At 46.6% G+C, this 19,588-nt stretch overlaps 1 protein-coding gene across 3 annotated transcripts in view; it reads left to right on the top strand.

Moving 5' to 3' along the window:
- UBE4A (ubiquitination factor E4A) overlaps positions 1–19,588 on the top strand; it is a 45,966-nt gene that overhangs the window by 15,388 nt on the left and 10,990 nt on the right. For all 3 annotated transcript variants that reach the window (XM_073657035.1, XM_073657036.1, XM_073657037.1), the window contains exons 7-16: positions 880–1,082; positions 1,262–1,453; positions 1,604–1,937; positions 2,027–2,153; positions 3,471–3,778; positions 16,880–17,012; positions 17,533–17,720; positions 17,814–17,914; positions 18,524–18,637; positions 19,111–19,285. In XM_073657035.1, the coding sequence (XP_073513136.1) occupies positions 880–1,082; positions 1,262–1,453; positions 1,604–1,937; positions 2,027–2,153; positions 3,471–3,778; positions 16,880–17,012; positions 17,533–17,720; positions 17,814–17,914; positions 18,524–18,637; positions 19,111–19,285 (1,875 nt within the window). The remainder of the gene's footprint in view (positions 1–879; positions 1,083–1,261; positions 1,454–1,603; positions 1,938–2,026; positions 2,154–3,470; positions 3,779–16,879; positions 17,013–17,532; positions 17,721–17,813; positions 17,915–18,523; positions 18,638–19,110; positions 19,286–19,588) is intronic.

Raw genomic sequence — 19,588 nt, 5'->3', positions numbered from 1 at the left:
TGTTGCCGCCTCCGTACCCAGCAGGGACTCGTCCCCTGTTGCCGCCTCCGTACCCAGCAGGGACTCGTCCCCTGTTGCCGCCTCCGTACCCAGCAGGGACTCGTCCCCTGTTGCCGCCTCCGTACCCAGCAGGGACTCGTCCCCTGTTGCCGCCTCCGTACCCAGCAGGGACTCGTCCCCTGTTGCCGCCTCCGTACCCAGCAGGGACTCGTCCCCTGTTGCCGCCTCCGTACCCAGCAGGGACTCGTCCCCTGTTGCCGCCTCCGTACCCAGCAGGGACTCGTCCCCTGTTGCCGCCTCCGTACCCAGCAGGGACTCGTCCCCTGTTGCCGCCTCCGTACCCAGCAGGGACTCGTCCCCTGTTGCCGCCTCTGTACACAGCAGGGACTCGTCCCAGAAACAGCATTTATCACCTCCCTATAGAACAGGTGATAAATGTAAGGTATATTACTGGGACCCCCACCAATGATCCAGGGAGCAGGGGATCCTAGGAATTGGTCACACAACATTTTGTTAATTCATTTTTTGGGGGCAAAATGCAGCATTTTACATTTACTTGAATTTCATTCTTGTGGCGTCTATTCACTTCTATGGGGGTCTCGATGGTCATATACCTACAGATTATATATTTATCACCCTGTGGATAGGTAATAAATGTTGTTGGTGGGATACACCTTAAAGTTTTTGAAAACTGGCGTTGGTCTTGCACAAACTCGACGACAGGTAAAATACAATGATGGGGCTGATATTACGATGAGGGGGGCTCCGGTGCAGTAAATCCTCCTGGGATGTCCCCTCCAATATATTGTCATTGCTGCAGTTAATATCTGGTAGAAATGAATGATGATCTCTCGCCCGTTCTCCATGCTTCTGTTCCAGACTTTGACGAGGTGGTGGAGTTTTTGGAGGAGGTGATTGAAGCCCTTCTGGCTGATGAGGAGGTGCAGTCTTTCAGCGAAGTTTTTCATCCAGTATTTGATGTGATCCTGGAACGAGTCAAGGACTTGGATCTCTGCCAGATGTTGCTCTACACGTACCTCGACCTGCTTCTGTATTGCACCCATCAGAAGGACATTGCAAAGGTGACTCGCTTTACCTGTGACGCATACAGTTTTGTTCAATAATGTGTCACCTTGGCATTGCGTCCCCTCAACATGACGCCCCTGACAAAAGCCTCTGATCCTTTTAACGGTGTCATGCGGGACATATCTTTCCTTGGAAACCATTACTTTCTCACTCTTGTCTGCTTTTACATTTTCAGGTTTTTGTTGCATATATCCAACCTCAAGATCCAACAAATGGACACCAGTATCAGAAGACATTGCTGGGGGAGATCCTTAGTATTTCTTGCCTTCTGCGTACCCCGGGAGTGGTAGAAAATCATGGCTACTTTGTGAACCCTTCACGCTCCAGTCCACAGGAGATTAAAGTGCAGGAAGCCAATATACATCAGGTAATGGAAGTCATGGTGTGCGGCCCAAACCTAGAGGGGGTTCTTCTACCACATTTATCACTGATCCCTTCAGGGGATGATATACAGCACCTCTTCCATTAACTGTGCATGTCACTAATACAATTTATTCTCTTTTTTTATCTTGTCTAGTTCATGGCTCAGTTTCACGAGAAAATTTACCAACTTCTGAAGAACCTTCTCCAGTTATCTCCAGATACCAAACATCTCATCTTGTCCTGGCTGGGGAACTGTCTACACGCCAACGCAGGTCGTGCTAAAATCTGGGCCAACCAAGTTCCAGAAATCTTCCTGCAGACGTATGCCTCGGACAGCTTCTTCCTCAATCTGGGTGCCGCCCTGTTGCGGCTGTGCCAGCCTTTTTGCAAACCAAAGTCGGCCCGCCTGTTGACATTCAATCCCACGTACTGCGCACTTCGAGACATTAACGAAGAAGAACGGAGGAGTCGGAACATACACATGAAGGGTAAGCAGAAATCTGAAAGATCCCAGCTGTGCATTTACACTTTTTTGCAATATGTACGATTTTTTTCCTATAATTCTTTTTGCACACAGGCCTGGACAAAGAGACTTGTCTTATTCCACCGGCTGATGATCAGCAACCAGACTTCCCTCAGAACTTTAACTTGGTGACAGAAAACCTGGTGCTGACACAATACTCCCTTCATCTCGGCTTTCACAGGTATTCCATGTCCTCATCCTTCAAGGGGGTGTCTACTACTTTGACAAAGTTTAAAAATGGGGCCATGCTGGCACTAACATAAAAAAAAACACACTCATCTACTGTATCCCACCACTCTTTCATACTGCTGCTGATGTCCCCCAACGCTCACGTGGCTTTCTCTTCTGGGGCGGTGGGGTGTCCATTGATCCATGCTGTCAATCAGCAATGACTCATTGGCTGTAGTGGGCACAGTCCACCCGAGCCATAGGAAGTTGCTGGGAGACTGTTTGGTTCTTCCGGTTCAGGTGGAAGATCATTACTGCAGGTAATAAGTGACCACTGATCGACTGCAGTGGTCCCCAACCCACTCCCAAAGGAGAAGCCGGGTGAGCAATGGGGGACATCAGAAGTATGGAGGAGCCGTAGGGATACTAAGCCCCCGAAAGGAGAAGCCATGTACGTGGCAGGGGACATCAGAAGTAAGGAGGAGCAGGGGGGATACCCAGCCCCCCAAGAAAAAGCTGGATGAGCAGCAGGGAACATTAAAACATTGTGGAGGAGAAGCGGGGATAGTAAACCCCTAAAATTACCCCCCCCCAAACGCAGAAGCCGGGTGCGCAGCGGGCACATCAGCAGTATGGAGGAGCAGTGGGGATACTGTACCCAACCCCAAAAGGAGAAGCCGGGTGTGCGGCGGGGACATCCGAAGTATGGAGGAGCAGGGGGGATACTGTACCCAGCCCCCAAAGGAGAAGCTGGGTGACCAGTGAGGGACATCGGCAGTAATATCCATAGGATATGCCATAATTGTATAGTAGATTGGATATATGGGACTTTTATTTATCTCAGAGACGGAGCCATGACGCTCGTCGCTGTCAGTGCTGAAATGGTTCTAGTTTTCATTTATTCGTATGGCAATTTCTGACCACCTCTCCACATGTTAGGCTATGGGTTGAACTAGATGGACTTAGTTTTTTAAGGTTGAAGGAAGACTATGTTACTGAAAGCGGCACATGACGGATCCTTCTCGAGTTAGATTCTGGTGCATTGGTGGGATCCTCATTTACTATACATTTTTGGTACATTCTATAAACATACCATAAGTGTACAAGAGATGGGAATACCCCTTTAACATAGCAGTACAGGAGAAATGGGGGTCTTTAAACTCTAGTAGACTAGAAATCTTTTTTTTCTCACGAGTCCAGTTGATTTTAGCTTGATGTTAACTGCTTGGAATAGTTAGTGTGACCAGTTACTGCTTTATCAGGTCTCCTGCATTACGAGATGACAATAATAAATCCTATAATATCATTATTTTACAAATCTCTTTCCCAGGTTGCATGAACAAATGGTGAAAGTAAACCAAAGTTTGCACAGACTGCAAGGAGCATGGCGCGATGCCCAGCAGAGCGGCGCTCCTGGCTCAGAGAATTTACGGGAACAATTTGAGCGACTTATGACGATCTATCTGTGCCTGAAGGCCGCACTGACCGAACCGCAGACTCTCCAGAACTGCCTCTATCTTCAGGTCTCCACCGCCCTTCTCTTGGTGCAGATCGCTCTGGGCAATCGAGGCACAGAACCAGTTTCACTTACCTTCCCAATCCCCGACGTGCAGCACAGCGCCCTCGCATACATACCAGGTACCAAGGCATCTACTCACTGAATCTGTATTATCACATGTCGGCAGGTAAAGTAATCCACACCTTATACTAACACTAGACATAAATATACAGAAAGCGATTAAAGGGGTCTGTCCAGGAATAACATCTCATACAATATATGATCACTACGGTTCCCAGCACTGACGACTCCTGCAGATCATACCAAGACCCCCATCTAAATGGAGCGGTGGTCATGCATTCGTACTACCAATCCATTCAAATTCTATGGGACTGACCTGCACTGCACTCTGCGGTCTCTGTCAGCCCCATAGACAATGTTTGGAGCTGTACTGCACATATGAGACCACCACCACATTTACTGGGGACCTTGCCATCCTGGCAGTGGGACCACCAGTGATCAAGAAGATTCAGTTGGGTCTTCCGTGGCTACAGGAATAGGGACTCTGCCGGCTATATATATATATATATATATATATATATATATATATATATATATATATATATATATATATATATATATATATATATATATATATATATATATATATATATATATATATATATATATATGATATTTATTAGTTGGGTGAAGCCATTTATTGTCAAACTGTGGGGGTCGTGATGACATTCCACTCGTCCTCCAGTCACTCCAAATTCAAACTATGAGCATGGGTCAACCATTCAAAGAATGAGTCAGACAACAAGCTGGTTCAAGCTCAGAGCATGCTCAGAAGACTACTACAGTCAACGTCCTCAGCAATGTTCTGCCTTTATTTTTTACATGCACAAATCTAAATACACTACATAATGGGGAGGGGATAGGGGTTGTCCGGGGCGGGGTAAGCCATGAAAGTCCAGTGTCTGGCCACTCCTGATTGGTCCACATCTCCTTATCTCAGTCTCTGGGCAGATATTGCAGCCGTCAGCTTATAATCTTGTTTCGTTTCTCTGAAATAAGTCTTGGCAACACTAGAAATATCTTAGTTTAAGTTTCGATTTGAGCACTACGTAGCAAGGAAAGCTTATTGTTATATGACACAAAACGGTGGTTAGTACATTAGCAAAAAAGCGTATAAAAGTTACAAAAGTATAAAAGTTACAAATATATATATTCTCTTTTACCCCGACATTCCCCCCTAAACACTAAGCTTTCCTTTGCTTTGGGGCCTTTGAGACTGTCCATGTGTGGGGAGAGGGGAGGTGGATTTCTTCACCCAATCATCTTAGAAGCTGCCCCCTTATGGGACGCCCCCAGACAATCGAGCCCTATCCTGGATGACACATGGAGTTCTCCCAACTGTCCCTAAACTAAATCTCTCAATTGGACTTTGTCATGGGGGGGCTGGTCAGGCTTGTTCAAAGGAGTGTATTTCTCCATATCTTCTCTTGATTCAGAAAGGTCCCGGAGGTTGGGACAGCATTGGTTATAGCTTTCCTGTATAAGGGGACTATGCAGCACAGGACTACCAGGCCCAATACTAGTAGACCTCCCATTACTAGACAAACTTGTTGGAAGAATCCCTTGAGCCCTCCCAACCAACTTGAGAAAAAGGAGGTATCTACCCCTGTGTGGTAGCTGTCCACTCTGGGACAGACAGTAAGCATATGGAAAGGATATAGAAGAAGGTAGTCATCTTTTATAGACTCGTTCTGTCTCTCGTGCAGTGGGAGGCGTGAATCCAGGTGCTCTTGCCCTCAAGCTTCAGAGCCGTCGGGGTGGTGAGAAGCACAGTGTACGGTCCCTCGAACCGCGGCTGGAGGCAGTCTTTCCGGACAAACTTCTTCACATACACTAGATCGCCTGGGATGAAATCATGTACTGCATCACCTGTAGATTCTGGGAGAGAAGCAGATACTGGAGAGCGGGTGTTAGTCAATTCTCTAGACAAGGCAATCACAAATTTTACCACTCTATCATGTGTTTCAGACAACTCTTGGGGCCTAATCTCTCCTATCTTGGGTGGGGTCCCAAACAAAATTCTATAGGGAGTCAGCCCATGTTTGGCCTGAGAAGTGTGTGTGATATGATACAATACTATAGGGAGTAGGTCGGGCCAGGGGAGGGGATGATCTTAGGTCATTTTCAAGAGCTGGGTCTTGAGTGTGGAATTCATCCTTTCCACTTTGCCTGAACTGGCAGGATGGTATGGAGTGTGGAGGCTCAAATCTGTTCCCAACATGTTCCAGAGTTCTTCGTAGATATTTGCTGTGAAAGCTGGTTCTTGATCCGATTCTATGACTTGGGGAACTCCAAATCTGCAGGCAATTTCGGTGATCAGTTTCTTGGCTGTGACTTTAGCAGTCATGTTGACAACCGGGTAGGCCTCGGGCCAGGCTGAGAACATATCCACGGCTACCAAAACGTACTCCTATTTTCTTGCTTTAGACATTTGGATATGGTCGACTTGTATTCTCTGCCAAGGGTAGTCTGGTTTAGCCAGGTGTTGGAGAGGGACCCGTGCCGTACACGTTGGGTTGCAGGTAGCGCAGACAGAGCAGGATTTTGAGTACGCAGTCACAGTGGAAGAGATTCCGGGTACAAAGTACAGTTTCTTGATCCATGCCAAGGCTTGACTCTTTCCTCTGTGTGTAGGCCCGTGAGCCCATGCTGCCACAGCTGAGTACATACGTCTAGGCAAGCAAAGCTTCCCATCCACTTGGTAAAAAGTCGAGTTGACCTTTGAATCTTTGCGACCTGCCAGCACGGCTCCTGCCGCTTTCCATTGCTTGACTTCTTCAGTGGGGGGTCTTCCTTTGTTCCTCACACAATTTTTCTTTAGGCATCCTGACCCCCCTGGATTCCACTCGTGTCTCCACTGGACTTGTATGGTCTTCCGCCGGCTGTTTTTTTTTTTTGGCTCTTGCTCTAGTGAGCGCCACAGCTACGGTTTGCAGGGTTTCTCCCATCTCTTCTTCCTTTTCCTGCCACTTTGATGACACATTCTCCACTGCTGCAGTCTTGGCTGCTTGGTCAGCTAGGTGGTTGCCCCTGGCTTCCCTGGAATCTAGTCTTCCATGAGCCTTGACCTTGATAACAGCAACCTGAATGGATAGTTCCAGGGCCTTCATTAGGGCCTTAATCCATGAGACATGTTTCACTGGTGTACCTGCAGCTGTGATGAATCCTCTAGACTTCCACAAGAGTCCAGAATCATTGCAAATTCCATATCCATACCTGGAATCGGTATATATATATATATATTCGCCTTTGTTCCTGCTGCCAGGTGGCAGGCCTCTGTGAGAGCCATAAGTTCAGCTTCTTGTGCAGACATGTATGGTGGTAGAGCTTCAGCCTTCAGAACTGTTAGGTCTGTTGTGACAGCATATCCCGTGTGGAACTTCCCTTGAGAGTCTGCGAAACGGGATCCATCAGTCCATAGGTGCAAGGCAGGGTCTGCGAGCGGATGTGCCACCATATTCTCTGGAGCAGAAGTCTCTTCCTGCAAAATTTTTATACAATCATGAGGTTCCACCAATGGACCTTCACCCTCTTCACCTTCCCCCCCTAGAAGGTGGAGGCAAAGTGGCAGGATTGATAGTCAGACATCTGGTCAGCTGACTTGTCAAGGAGGATGTGAGCAGCGTGGAACGCCTTAAGGCACGGGGGGGGCAGTTCGGGCGACAGGGTCCAGGCGGGCTGAGTAGTAGCCCAAAGGCCGATACTTATGATCATAGCGTTGTGCTAGAACTCCAGAGGCATGACCTTCTGATTCCGAGACAAAAAGGTGAAATGGCTGAGTATAGTCTGGTAAGCCCAAGGCCGGGGCAAAAACAACAGCCTGTTTAAGGCGGTCAAAATATAGTCTGTGTTGATGAGAAACACGTGGATCTTCAGCATGAAGCCAAACTGAGCCTTCATCCTTGAGACAGTCGTACAGAGGTTGCATGAGCTTTGAGGCATCAGGGATCCATTGCCTGCAGTAAGTGATGAGGCCCTGGAAAGTCTGCATAGTGGAATAGGTGGTTGGGAAGGTGATATCCATGATGGCTTGTTTTCTTTCTTCAGTCAGATGTCTAGCACCTTGTGATATACAATGTCCGAGGAAAATGACCTTGGGCAGACACCATTGGACTTTGCCTTTCGAGACTTTACAGTTAGCTGAGTGAAGAAACCAGAGAAGGGATGCTGACATCTCTGGCAAATTTTCTTCAGTGCCACAGAGTAAAAGATCATCCACATACTGTAGAAGGGTGACCTGAGGGTTCTCTTGAACCCATGGCTCCAGAATAGACTTCATAGAATGAGTGAATTGGTTAGGAGAGTTCTGGGCTCTTTGCGGAGTCCTGGTTCATGTAAACTGTGCTCCTTGAAAGGTGAAGGCAAAAAGAAACCACGAATCTTCATGTAAGGGTATACTGAAGAAGGCGTTGGCCAGATCTAACACCGTAAACAAGGTGGCCGTTGGAGGCACCTGAGACAAGAGGGTGTTTGGGTTAGGTACCACTGGAGTTTCTAAAATGGTAGCTGCATTGACGGCTCTGAGATCCTGAACCAACCGGTATCTTGGAGACTCTCCCGGAACGGTTTTCTCTTTTACAGGAAAGAGGGGTGTATTGCATGGAGATACACATCTGACAAGGACTCCTGATTCCAGGAGGGAAGCGATTTGGGTACTCAAGCTTTGTTCTTGTGCAGCCTTGAGGGGGTATTGTGGCAACCGTGGATACTTGTGTCCAGGCTTGAGGTGTACTCGGACCGGGGGAACCTGCAGGAGGCCGACGTCCTCTGGCCCACTGGACCACAGAGAGTGAGGTTGTATGGTCATCATCATGAGAGGGAAGGCTTTAAGAACACAGCGGTCTTCAGTCCCTTGTTCGGAATGAGGGTCCCGCAAAAGAAGCTCCATACCATGGTTTCCGAAGGTAATTGTTGCCTTCATCCGCTCTAAGAGATCGGCTCCCAACAGATTGACAGGGCAAGTTTCAGAGACCAAGAATCTTGTGAGTACTCCGGTGAACGGTCCTGCAGACACAGGGACTGTGAGTGGAGAGGAAATATGTTGGCCTTCCACCCCAACACAGGTGAGGGTATCTGGTGATAGGGATACAGAAGGAGGGAGCTGTGCAGAGGAAATGACAGATGTGGCCGCCCCAGTGTCCACCAGGAACTCCAGTGGTTGATGGTCCACCTGTAAAGTGACAGTCTCTGAGGATGTGGTCAAGGCTACCACACTCCCAACATAACATTCGTCCTTCAGAATCACGAGGTTGTCTTCTGTTTCTAGCTGATCCCTTGTCATCTCTTCTGTCTTGTTTTCTATATGTGGGAGGAGTATCATCACCTGTGCCTTTAACCATTACCCACTTGATTCCATGTTGGTTGCCAGGGGGTGGGTAGCTTTCTTGAGCTTGATATACCATGGCAGGAGCGGCTTTCTTCTTTGGCTTAGTATCCTTTTCCATTTTTAGCATGGCTTTTTGGAAAGCTTTGACAATGTTTACTGCGTCATTAAAAGAAGAAGAACGAATCTCGGGCCGTACTCTCAGGACTTCATCTCTGAGAGCGTCTTGTAGGCCATCTACTAGGGCCTGAACCAACAGGGCGGCCTGCGTCTTGACGTGAGAACTGTATCCAAGATCCTCAAAATGCATGCTGAGTCTTGCAGCATATCTTTCCACAGAGTCATCAGGGTCTTGTTGAACATTTTGTACAGACCCAGCTTGATCTGACAAGCGATTCTGAGCCCAGGCTTTTAACTGTTTCATGTATTCTAGGCCGGATTCATAAGTACTAAGGGATCCTGCTTTTGTGGAATCCATGGCCTTTTGAAAGCTCTCCGTTTTCGGCTAAGTGAGCCTGGCATTCTGCAGCCAGAGTAGAACCAGCAGCAAGGGAAATTTTGCGAGCCAATCCTCCAACATGGCTCATACAGGTGTTTGCAGGGTTGACTATGGCCCCCACCCGATGTGTAAGGATATCACCATAGCCTATTGACAGAGTGACAGGGCGTCCTGATGGGTCTACTAGATTACGGGAGCGGCAGGGGTCCTAAACTTCTGAAAGACTGGGGGGTGGTGGTGCTCTTTCAGCAGTTGCTTGGAGCAAGGGCCGGAGTACGGGTAATGGATGTGGGGTGGAGGATGCCATAGGAGACGTATGGGGTAAAGGGTGGGGGCTGGAGTATCTTGAGCCCATCCCTCATCTGGCACCGTATCGTCTTGAGTAACAGTATGTTGGCGGAGGGAGAGCAGTCTGGCCTGAAATTCTGGGGAGTTGAGGAGGATATCCCCAGGGTTGTGGGTGACTCCCATAGGAAACAGGGGAAGCGTCTCAGCATCGTGGACTGGAGCAGAGGGTGTCACATTAGTTTCAGATGGGTGCTCTGGGACTGCGGGCTTTTCCACCTGTGCTGGTGGCTGGTAATATGCACCGGACGGATCTAGTAGTGGATATAGGCTGGATTGGGGCTTTCCGGGCCTCCCACAACAAGTAAGAGGTGTAGCAAGATGGCTGTGGGAGGGAGGAGTTAGAGTGGAAATGGGATAGTTCTTGGAGGCAGGAAAAGGTGTAGTAAGATGGCCGTTGGAGGGAGGAGGGGGGAGTGGGGGTGGGATTGTTCTTGGGGGCAGGCTGGGCATCGTGCCATGGGCGCCCCCCCCCCACAGACACAGCAGAACTTCGGGTTCTGCTGTCAGCACATACGACACATCCATCCTTCCGATGATTTAGCGTCGGCGCCATTATAGGGTGGTGGCTGAGGGCTCGGTGTAGTGACAGGCATCAACGGGGTTACGGCCAATTTAGGGTCACATAACAAATCACATTCTGCAGCTTTCATGTATCCGAGCAAAGGCTCGGCATTCTCTGTTCCCCCCTGCACCATCTACTCTAAGATGTGCTTGCAGAAATCCTCACCCAACTTTCCCAACTTCTGTGTAACACATTCTTTCTAAACTGAAGACTAAAGCCTGCCTGTACTGGATAAGCTTATCATATTCTACAAATTCCTAACATTCTTCTTGCCTTCTTGCCTTCCCGTAACTCCACTAATTGGCTTAAAGGCCACAGCAGCATTCCACAACTTACGAGATCTTTCAAATTTAAATATACGCAACATTTTCTTATAGAATGCAATGATCTGTCGCGACTCAGATCACTGGTGCAGTCCACAGGTCGCCATTCCTCAGTGTAGAGCACACCTCAATACACTGATGAGATAGAGAGACACCTCAATCTATCTCCTTTCCTAGCCTTGAATGGCGACTTTACAGTGCGACTCACCACGGCACCCTGACTACAGGTCACCACCCGTCAGTGTAGAGACACCTCGATACACTGATGAGATAGAGAGACACCTCAATCTATCTCCTTTCCTACCACGGTACCACCCGACAGTGTAGAGACACCTCAATACACTGTTTCCTAACCTTGACTTTACAGCAGTCTCTGTGTTAGACGAAGAGTACACCTCAATTCGTCACAGATTCTTTCTCCCTTACACTACAATTCAGGAATGCTTTGTAACCTTGACTATCAGTTACGGGAGGCAGCTATCTAAGAAAAGTACAGTGACCGGGGGAGGAGGAGGTGGTGTGCACACGAGCACGCGCAGGCATGCGACGTCACTCGTTTTAACACTTGCTGGTTCAGGACGTGGTGCGGGACGCCTGAGGTCTCACCACTTGACCGGTCACCCACCCAGATCCAACCTGACAACCCAACAGGAACCGCTGCGGCTGACACACAGGCAAGTGAGACATATAAAATACATCTCAACTTACCGTGTTCGATGGAGGTTGATCAGGCCTCAAATTCAGCCACCGCGGTCACCACCAGGGAAATCAGCAATATGGGTCCGGGAGGGCGGCGTACCGCTAGCCACGCCGCACGTTGGGCGCCATTTGTGGGGGTCGTGATGACATTCCACTCGTCCTCCAGTCACTCCAAATTCAAACTATGAGCATGGGTCAACCATTCAAAGAATGAGTCAGACAACAAGCTGGTTCAAGCTCAGAGCATGCTCAGAAGACTACTACAGTCAACGTCCTCAGCAATGTTCTGCCTTTATTTTTTACATGCACAAATCTAAATACACTACATAATGGGGAGGGGATAGGGGTTGTCCGGGGCGGGGTAAGCCATGAAAGTCCAGTGTCTGGCCACTCCTGATTGGTCCACATCTCTTTATCTCAGTCTCTGGGCAGATATTGCAGCCGTCAGCTTATAATCTTGTTTCGTTTCTCTGAAATAAGTCTTGGCAACACTAGAAATATCTTAGTTTAAGTTTCGATTTGAGCACTACGTAGCAAGGAAAGCTTATTGTTATATGACACAAAATGGTGGTTAGTACATTAGCAAAAAAGCGTATAAAAGTTACAAAAGTATAAAAGTTACAAATATATATATTCTCTTTTACCCCGACAAAACTACTGTGTTTTCTCTTTTTAAATCTTAATGACAACCAAAAACATCCACATGACCCTGATCAAAAGTTCACATACCCTGGTGACTTTGGCCTGATAATATGCACAGAATTTGACACTAATGGGTTTGAATGGCTACTAAAGGTAACATCCTCACCTGTGACCTGTTTGCTTGAAATCCGTGCGTGTGCATAAAAGCTGAGCGAACTTCTGGGATCCAGACAGACTCTTGCATCCTTCATCCAGCCACTGACGTTTCTGGATTTTGAGTTATGGGGAAAGCAAAAGAATTGTCAACGGATCTACGGGAAAAGGTAGTTGAACTGTATAACACAGGGAAGGGATACAAAAAAAAATATCCAAGGAATTGATAATGCCAGTCAGCAGCGTTCAAACTATGATTAACAAATGGAAAATCAGGGGCTCTGGAAAAACCAAACCACGGTCAGGTAGACCAACAATAATTTCTGCCACAACTGCCAGGAAAATTGTTCTGGATGCAAAGAAAAACCCACAAATAACATCAGCTGAAATTCAAGACTCTCTGAAAACTAGCGGTGTGGCTGTTTCAAGATGCACAATAAGAAGGCACTTGAAGAAAAATGGGCTGCATGGTCAAGTCGCCAGAAGAAAGCCATTACTGCGCAAATGCCACAAAGTATCTCGCCTACAATACGCCAAACAGCACAGAGACAAGCCTCAAAACTTCTGGAACAAGGTAATTTGGAGTGATGAGACCAAAATTGAACTTTTTGGCCACAATCATAAACGTTACATTTGGAGAGAGGTCAACCAGGCCTATGATGAAAGGAAACACCATTCCTACAGTAAAGCACGGAGGTGGATCGCTGATGTTTTGGGGATGTGTGAGCTACAAAGGCACAGGAAACTTGGTAGAAGTTAAAGGAAAGATGAATGCAGCACGTTATCAGCAAATACTGGAGGCAAATTGGCACTCAGCCCGGAAGCTGCGCATGGGACGTACTTGGACGTTCCAACATGACAATGATCCAAAACACAAGGCCAAGTCGACCTGTCATTAGCTACAGAAGAACAAAGTGAAGGTTCTGGAGTGGCCATCTCAGTCTCCTGACCTCAATATCATTGAGCCACTCTGGGGAGATCTCAAGCGTGCAGTTCATGCTAGACAGCCCAGGAATTTACAGGAACTGGAGGCTTTTTGCCAAGAAGAATGGGCAGCTTTACCATCTGAGAAAATAAAGAACCTCATCCACAGCTATCACAAAAGACTTCAAGCTGTCATTGATGTTAGAGGGGGCAATATACGGTAATAAGAACTGGGCTATGTGAACTTTTGATCAGGGTCATCTGGATGTTTTTGGTTGTCATTAAGATTTAAAAAGAGAAAACACAGTAGTTTGACAATAAATGGTGTCACCCAACCAATAATTGTGAGTGGAGAAAAAGTTTTTTTGTTATCATTCATATTCTCTGAAACAAGGCCAAGAAAGAAAAAATTCTGCCGGGTGTATATGTGTGTGTGTGTGTGTATATATATATATATGTATATATATATATATATATATATATATATATATATATATATATATATATATATATATATATATATATATATATATATATATATATATATATATAAGTAGTATTCAACCCCCTGCAGATTTAGCTGGTTTGATAAGATGCAAATAAGTTAGAGCCTTCAAACTGCAAACGAGAGTAGGTTTTATGAACAGAAGCATAAATCTTACAAACCAAAAAGTTATGTTGCTCAGTTGAATTTTATTAAATTTTAAACATAAAAGTGTGGGTCAATTATTATTCAACCCCTATGTTTTTAATATTTTGTGGAATAACCCTTGTTTGCAATTACAGCTAATAATCGTCTTTTATAAGACCTGATCAGGCCGGCACAGATCTGTGGAGTTATCTTGGCCCACTCCTCCATGCAGATCTTCTCCAAGTTATCTAGGTTCTTTGGGTGTCTCATGTGGACTTTATTCTTGAGCTCCTTCCACTAGTTTTCAATTGGGTTAAGGTCTGGAGACTGACTAGGCCACTCCAACACATTGACTTTTTCCCTCTTGAACCAGGCCTTGGTTTTCTTGGCTGTGTGCTTTGGGTCGTTGTCTTGTTGGAAGATGAAATTACGACCCATCTTAAGATCCTTGATGGAGGAGCGGAGGTTCTTGGCCAAAATCTCCAGGTAGGCCGTGCTATCCATCTTCCCATGGATGCGGACCAGATGGCCAGGCCCCTTGGCTGAGAAACAGCCCCACAGCATGATGCTGCCACCACCATGCTTGACTGTAGGGATGGTATTCTTGGGGTCGTATGTAGTGCCATCCAGTCTCCAAACGTCACGTGTGTGGTTGGCACCAAAGATCTCGATCTTGGTCTCATCAGACCCTTGAACCAGTCTGTCTCAGAGTCCTCCAAGTGATCATGAGCAAACTGTAGACGAGCCTTGACATGACGCTTTGAAAGTAAAGGTACCTTACAGGCTCGTCTGGAACGGAGACCATTGCGGTGGAGTACGTTACTTATGGTATTGACTGAAACCAATGTCCCCACTGCCATGAGATCTTCCCGGAGCTCCTTCCTTGTTGTCCTTGGGTTAACCTTGACTTTTCGGACAAGCCTGGCCTCGGCACGGGAGGACACTTTCAAAGGCTGTCCAGGCCGTGGAAGGCTAACAGTAGTTCCATAAGCCTTCCACTTACGGATGATGCTCCCAACAATGGAGACAGGTAGGCCCAACTCCTTGGAAAGGGTTTTGTACCACTTGCCAGCCTTGTGACCCTCCACGATCTTGTCTCTGATGGCCTTGGAATGCTCCTTTGTCTTTCCCATGTTGACCATGTCTGAGTGCTGTTCACAAGTTTGGGGAGGGTCTTAAATAGTCAGAAAAGGCTGGCAAAAGAGATCTTTAATCCACACATGTGAAGCTCATTATTCTTGGTGCCTGAACTACTTCTTAATACTTTAGGGGGACCAAACAGAATTCTTGTGGTTTGAGGGGTTGAATAATAAATGACACTCTGAATTAACTTTTAACGTTTTTTTAAAAAAAAAAAAAAAAAAAAAAAATTTGCTGCAGTGCATTTCCCACTTCCAGGCTGATCTACAGTACAAATGTCACAATGCCAAGTTAATTCCGCATGTGTCAACCAGCTAAATCTGCAGGGGGTTGAATACTACTTGTAGGCACTGTATAATATATACACACATATATTCTTTCATGAGTTTTTTACAAGTTTATGACCAGTTATAAAATGTGTTCAAAATGCTGCCCATTGTGTTGGATTGTCAATGCAACCCTCTTCTCCCACTCTTGACACACTGATAGCAACACTGCAGAAGAAATGCCAGCACAGGCTTCCAGTATCCGTTGTTTCAGATGCTGCACATCTCGTATCTTGATGGTATGGTGTGGTATATGGGGTATAAAGATAGTGGGGCCATTCTTCATCAATGGAAACCTTAATGCCACTGGATATCTGAAATTGCTACATGATGATGTGTTGCCCTCTTTATGCACTGAAGATGGCACGTTCCCTGAGATTTTCCAACAAGATGCTGCACCACCACATTATGGGTGTCAGGTCCGAGTATTCCTACATGAACAGTTTCCTGGAAAGTGGATTGGTCGTCGTGGGCCAGTTGAATGGCCACCAAGGTCTCCCGATCTGACCCCCTTAGACTTTTATCTTTGGGGTCATCTGAAGGCAATTGTCTATGCTGTGAAGATACGTTAAAACCAAGCACACCATTGTTTTTCTTATGAAATTCTCAATAAGTTTGATGTGTCACATGACGCTCTTCCCATTGAAAAAATAAAGTAGGATCCAAAATGGCCGCCATGGTCACCACCCATCTGGAAATTTTTCCCCCTCCCATATGCTAATGTGCCACAAACAGGAAGTTGATATCACCAACCATCCCGATTTATATATTTTTTTTGGGGGCGGGGGGATAGAAAGTATTCAAATCCAGGACCCCTCACTGATCCATGGGATGATAGATTGGACTGTATCATTGATCGCTTTAGTTTCCCTGCACAGAAAGTTTAGGGAACTTGGACTCTATCCTGCCGTGCGGGTGACCATCAGCAATACTGTGCAGGGAACATTGGTAAAGAAATCAAAGCGCTTGTATAGTACTGAGGATCAGCAGTCTGGTCCTTCCTAATCAGAAAGCCTAGTACGGTGCCATCAGTTTTTGGATGGGAACCAGAGCATAAACTTACCCTCACTGTTTGTTAGTCTGCAGAACTTTCTACATGCACTTAAAATAAACAGTCTTGTAGAAATTCTTCAGCTGGGTAATCTGTGAACTACTGTACACTGTGCAGAAGGGAGAGGCTCCTGCTGCAGATAGTTGTCTTACAGCCAGACATGGGAAAGTAAGGCGATGGGAGGATATGGCTGTGCTCTTAACAGAAGCACTTTTCAATGGTATGATCGCTGGAGCACACAAGCATCCAGAAGCCCTAACACATCAGAGAGGGCACAGTTCAGACCAGTGGTGCAACTATATTGATATAGGAGCGCACCCCAACCATCAAACAGGACGACGGATAGCAGAGGAGCGGTGCGCTATCCAAGAGAGGACATGTGAAAATAAAGGAGGAAGTATTGGGGTAAATGTTTATCTTTATTTTCTGGGGCATTTTCTCTGTTTGCTGATTTTTTTTTTTTACAGGCCGTAAGTTCTAACCGCACACGATGTAGCTGGTTTGATAAATCTATTCCCTCACTTCTCTTCATTGCACAGAGTTCTTTGCCGATAACTTGGGAGACTTTTTCATCTTCCTGAGACGGTTCGCAGATGAAGTTTTGGAGACGGCGGCAGAATCTCTGGAACAGATACTGGATTTTATAACAGTGTTTACCGGCAGTGTCGAAAGGTGAGGAGGCGGTATAAATGGCACGGGGGCTCTGCCGGAACTTCATGTCAGCAGGGACCAAAAAATATCAGAAAACGCTAAATGATATAATAACTTGAAATGGAGATTAAAGAGAAAATACAAGCAATTTTGCAATTTACTGCTTATTAAAATTTTCAGGCGTTCTTGAGATATTAACAGCCTTGGAGGTTGTCGGTCTTGGAGACCGACAACCTCTGCTAGGCAGCAGAATATGCACTTACAAGCTCTTTTCTATCAAGCTTGTAAGCACTATCTTAAAGCCTGACTAGGATTGCTGGAGCGAGCTGCTGCTGCTAGTTTCAGCAGTGTGCTTATAAGCTAGACAGTAGCGGTGGTCGGTCTCCTAGGCAACAAGCTGTAAACATGAAAGAAGAGTGTTAATATCTCAAGAACGGCTGAAAATGCAAATAAACAGTAAATTGGAAAAGTGCTTGTATTTAGAAGTTATATCCGTTTATGAAGATGGGGGAAATAACAGTTGAAAATAATTGTATTTTAGGATGAAAAATCCACACCTCCGTGCCAAGCTTGCAGAAGTACTGGAGGCCGTCATGCCACATTTGGAGCAAACTCAGAACCCGCTCATCTCCAGCGTTTACCACCGCCAGAGAATCTTTTGCTCCTACCGACATGCCCCCCGTCTGGCCGAGGCACTTATAAAGGTGTTCGTGGACATAGAGTTTACCGGTAGGTGGTCGGGTCTGATCTGCATTCGTCAAGGATACGACATTCATGGCTGCAATGTCTGCGTCTCTTAATCTGCAAACTGTTTATTTGAAGGTGACCCGCATCAGTTCGAGCAGAAGTTTAACTATCGACGTCCCATGTATCCCATCTTAAGATACATGTGGGGACAGGACATCTATCGGGAGAGCATCAAGGTGAGCGGAGGTTTGGATACATCAGTAATGTATTGGATCCAGCAGGGATCAGCACCGTCACTAAAAGCTATGACGCCGCCTTACTTATGTCACAGAGGTCTACGATTGGCTGCAGCGGTCACATTATCGAATGAGGTGCCGTTCAAGTTACTTGACCGCTGCGGCCAATCTCTGCAATCCTGTGACAGATGAACGGCGATGTCATCGCTTCCAATGATGGTGCAGACTATAGTAGTAACAGCAGCTGAGCATGTCAGATTTTGTTATTTTTTTCACTCCATTCATGCCCTCCCCCGTAACGTTTTTAATTAGGCCCTTAAAACTCTTTTAGGCTTTGTTCACACATTGCGTTTTTGCTGCTTTTTTGCACTCATTGCTTTCTATGGGTAAAAAAAACACTGAAAGAATTGACTTGTGCAGTCAGGAAAAAAATAAAAACAACAATGTGCATGAGATTTCTGAATTCTCCGTGTTTGCTGGTACTGAAAAAGCAGCTTTTAATTTTCATTAAAAAATGCAGCAAAAATGCAACATGTGAACACAGCCATATTACCTGTTCCCATAAAAAAAAAAAATTCTGAATTAATCTACTTCGTTTGTGCCCTTCAGAAACTGGCAGATTACGCCGCTGAAAACCTGGAGGCAGTGAACCCTCCTCTGTTTCTGCGCTTCCTTAACCTGCTGATGAATGATGCCGTGTTTTTACTAGATGAGGCTATCCAGGTAAGAAAGAGAAGATCTAGGGCAACCCCATAATCTGTGAGCGGCATCAGCATTAGGAGTCTAAAAGGGGTTAGCGAGGAATAGAAAAAACATAGTTGTCTTCTTTCACGAACGGCGCCACCTCTGACCATGGTTTGTGCTCGGTACTGCAGCTCAGATCCATTCACTTGGGATCAGATACAACCCATGAAAGAAAGCCGCCATGGTTTGTCTAACCCTCGAGGCCCATTTACACAGACTGAATTCGGTCTATGAGGGCGCAGTCAAGCAGCCGTATAAATCGGACCGCCGCGGCTCCTGACCTGAGCGTGACAGCTTCATACATTTCTATGCAGCTGTCATTCTCTGGACTGAAGATCCGCGGCCGGTCCGATCTATTGGGGGGTATTTGCTTCCATGCTTTGTACCTTGGTTACATTATTTAACGTCACCTGAGGTCATTTTGCTGAATTTTTTTGTTTTCTGCCATCCAGTACCTGAGCAAAATCAAAGTCCTACAGATAGAACGGGACCGCGGAGAATGGGATGGGCTGAGCGCTGACAGCCGACGGGAAAAGGAGTCCAATCTGCTCATGTTCGGACAGCTAGCCCGCTTTCACAATATTATGTCGAATGAGACGATAGGAACCCTGGCTTTCCTCACCTCCGGTAATGACGCACCCAAAAATTTCCTACATGACAATTATTTGCTGATCGTTGAGGGTCCCACGGATCCTGAGGACGGCACCCTGTCTGAATAGAGCAGGGGTCCTCAAACTACGGCCCGCGGGCCACATGCGGCCCGCGGAGGACTTTTATCCGGCTCGCCGGGCTATGGGCGGAGGAGAGGAGAGCGGTGTCAGCGCCCGCCCTTCTCCGCCGCTTGCTCAGGGCCCCGGCAGGCGGATACTTACCTCTCCCCGTGCCTCTGCAGATCCGCTGTCTTCCTGCTCTGCGCTTCCTGTGACGTCT

This window comes from Phyllobates terribilis, unplaced genomic scaffold (assembly GCF_046119375.1).
Source record: "Phyllobates terribilis strain yellow unplaced genomic scaffold, ASM4611937v1 Scaffold_12__6_contigs__length_324123572, whole genome shotgun sequence".
NCBI lineage: Eukaryota > Metazoa > Chordata > Amphibia > Anura > Dendrobatidae > Phyllobates > Phyllobates terribilis.
The sequence above is the reverse complement of the archived record's forward strand: the minus strand, read 5'-3'. Positions and strand labels throughout refer to the sequence as shown.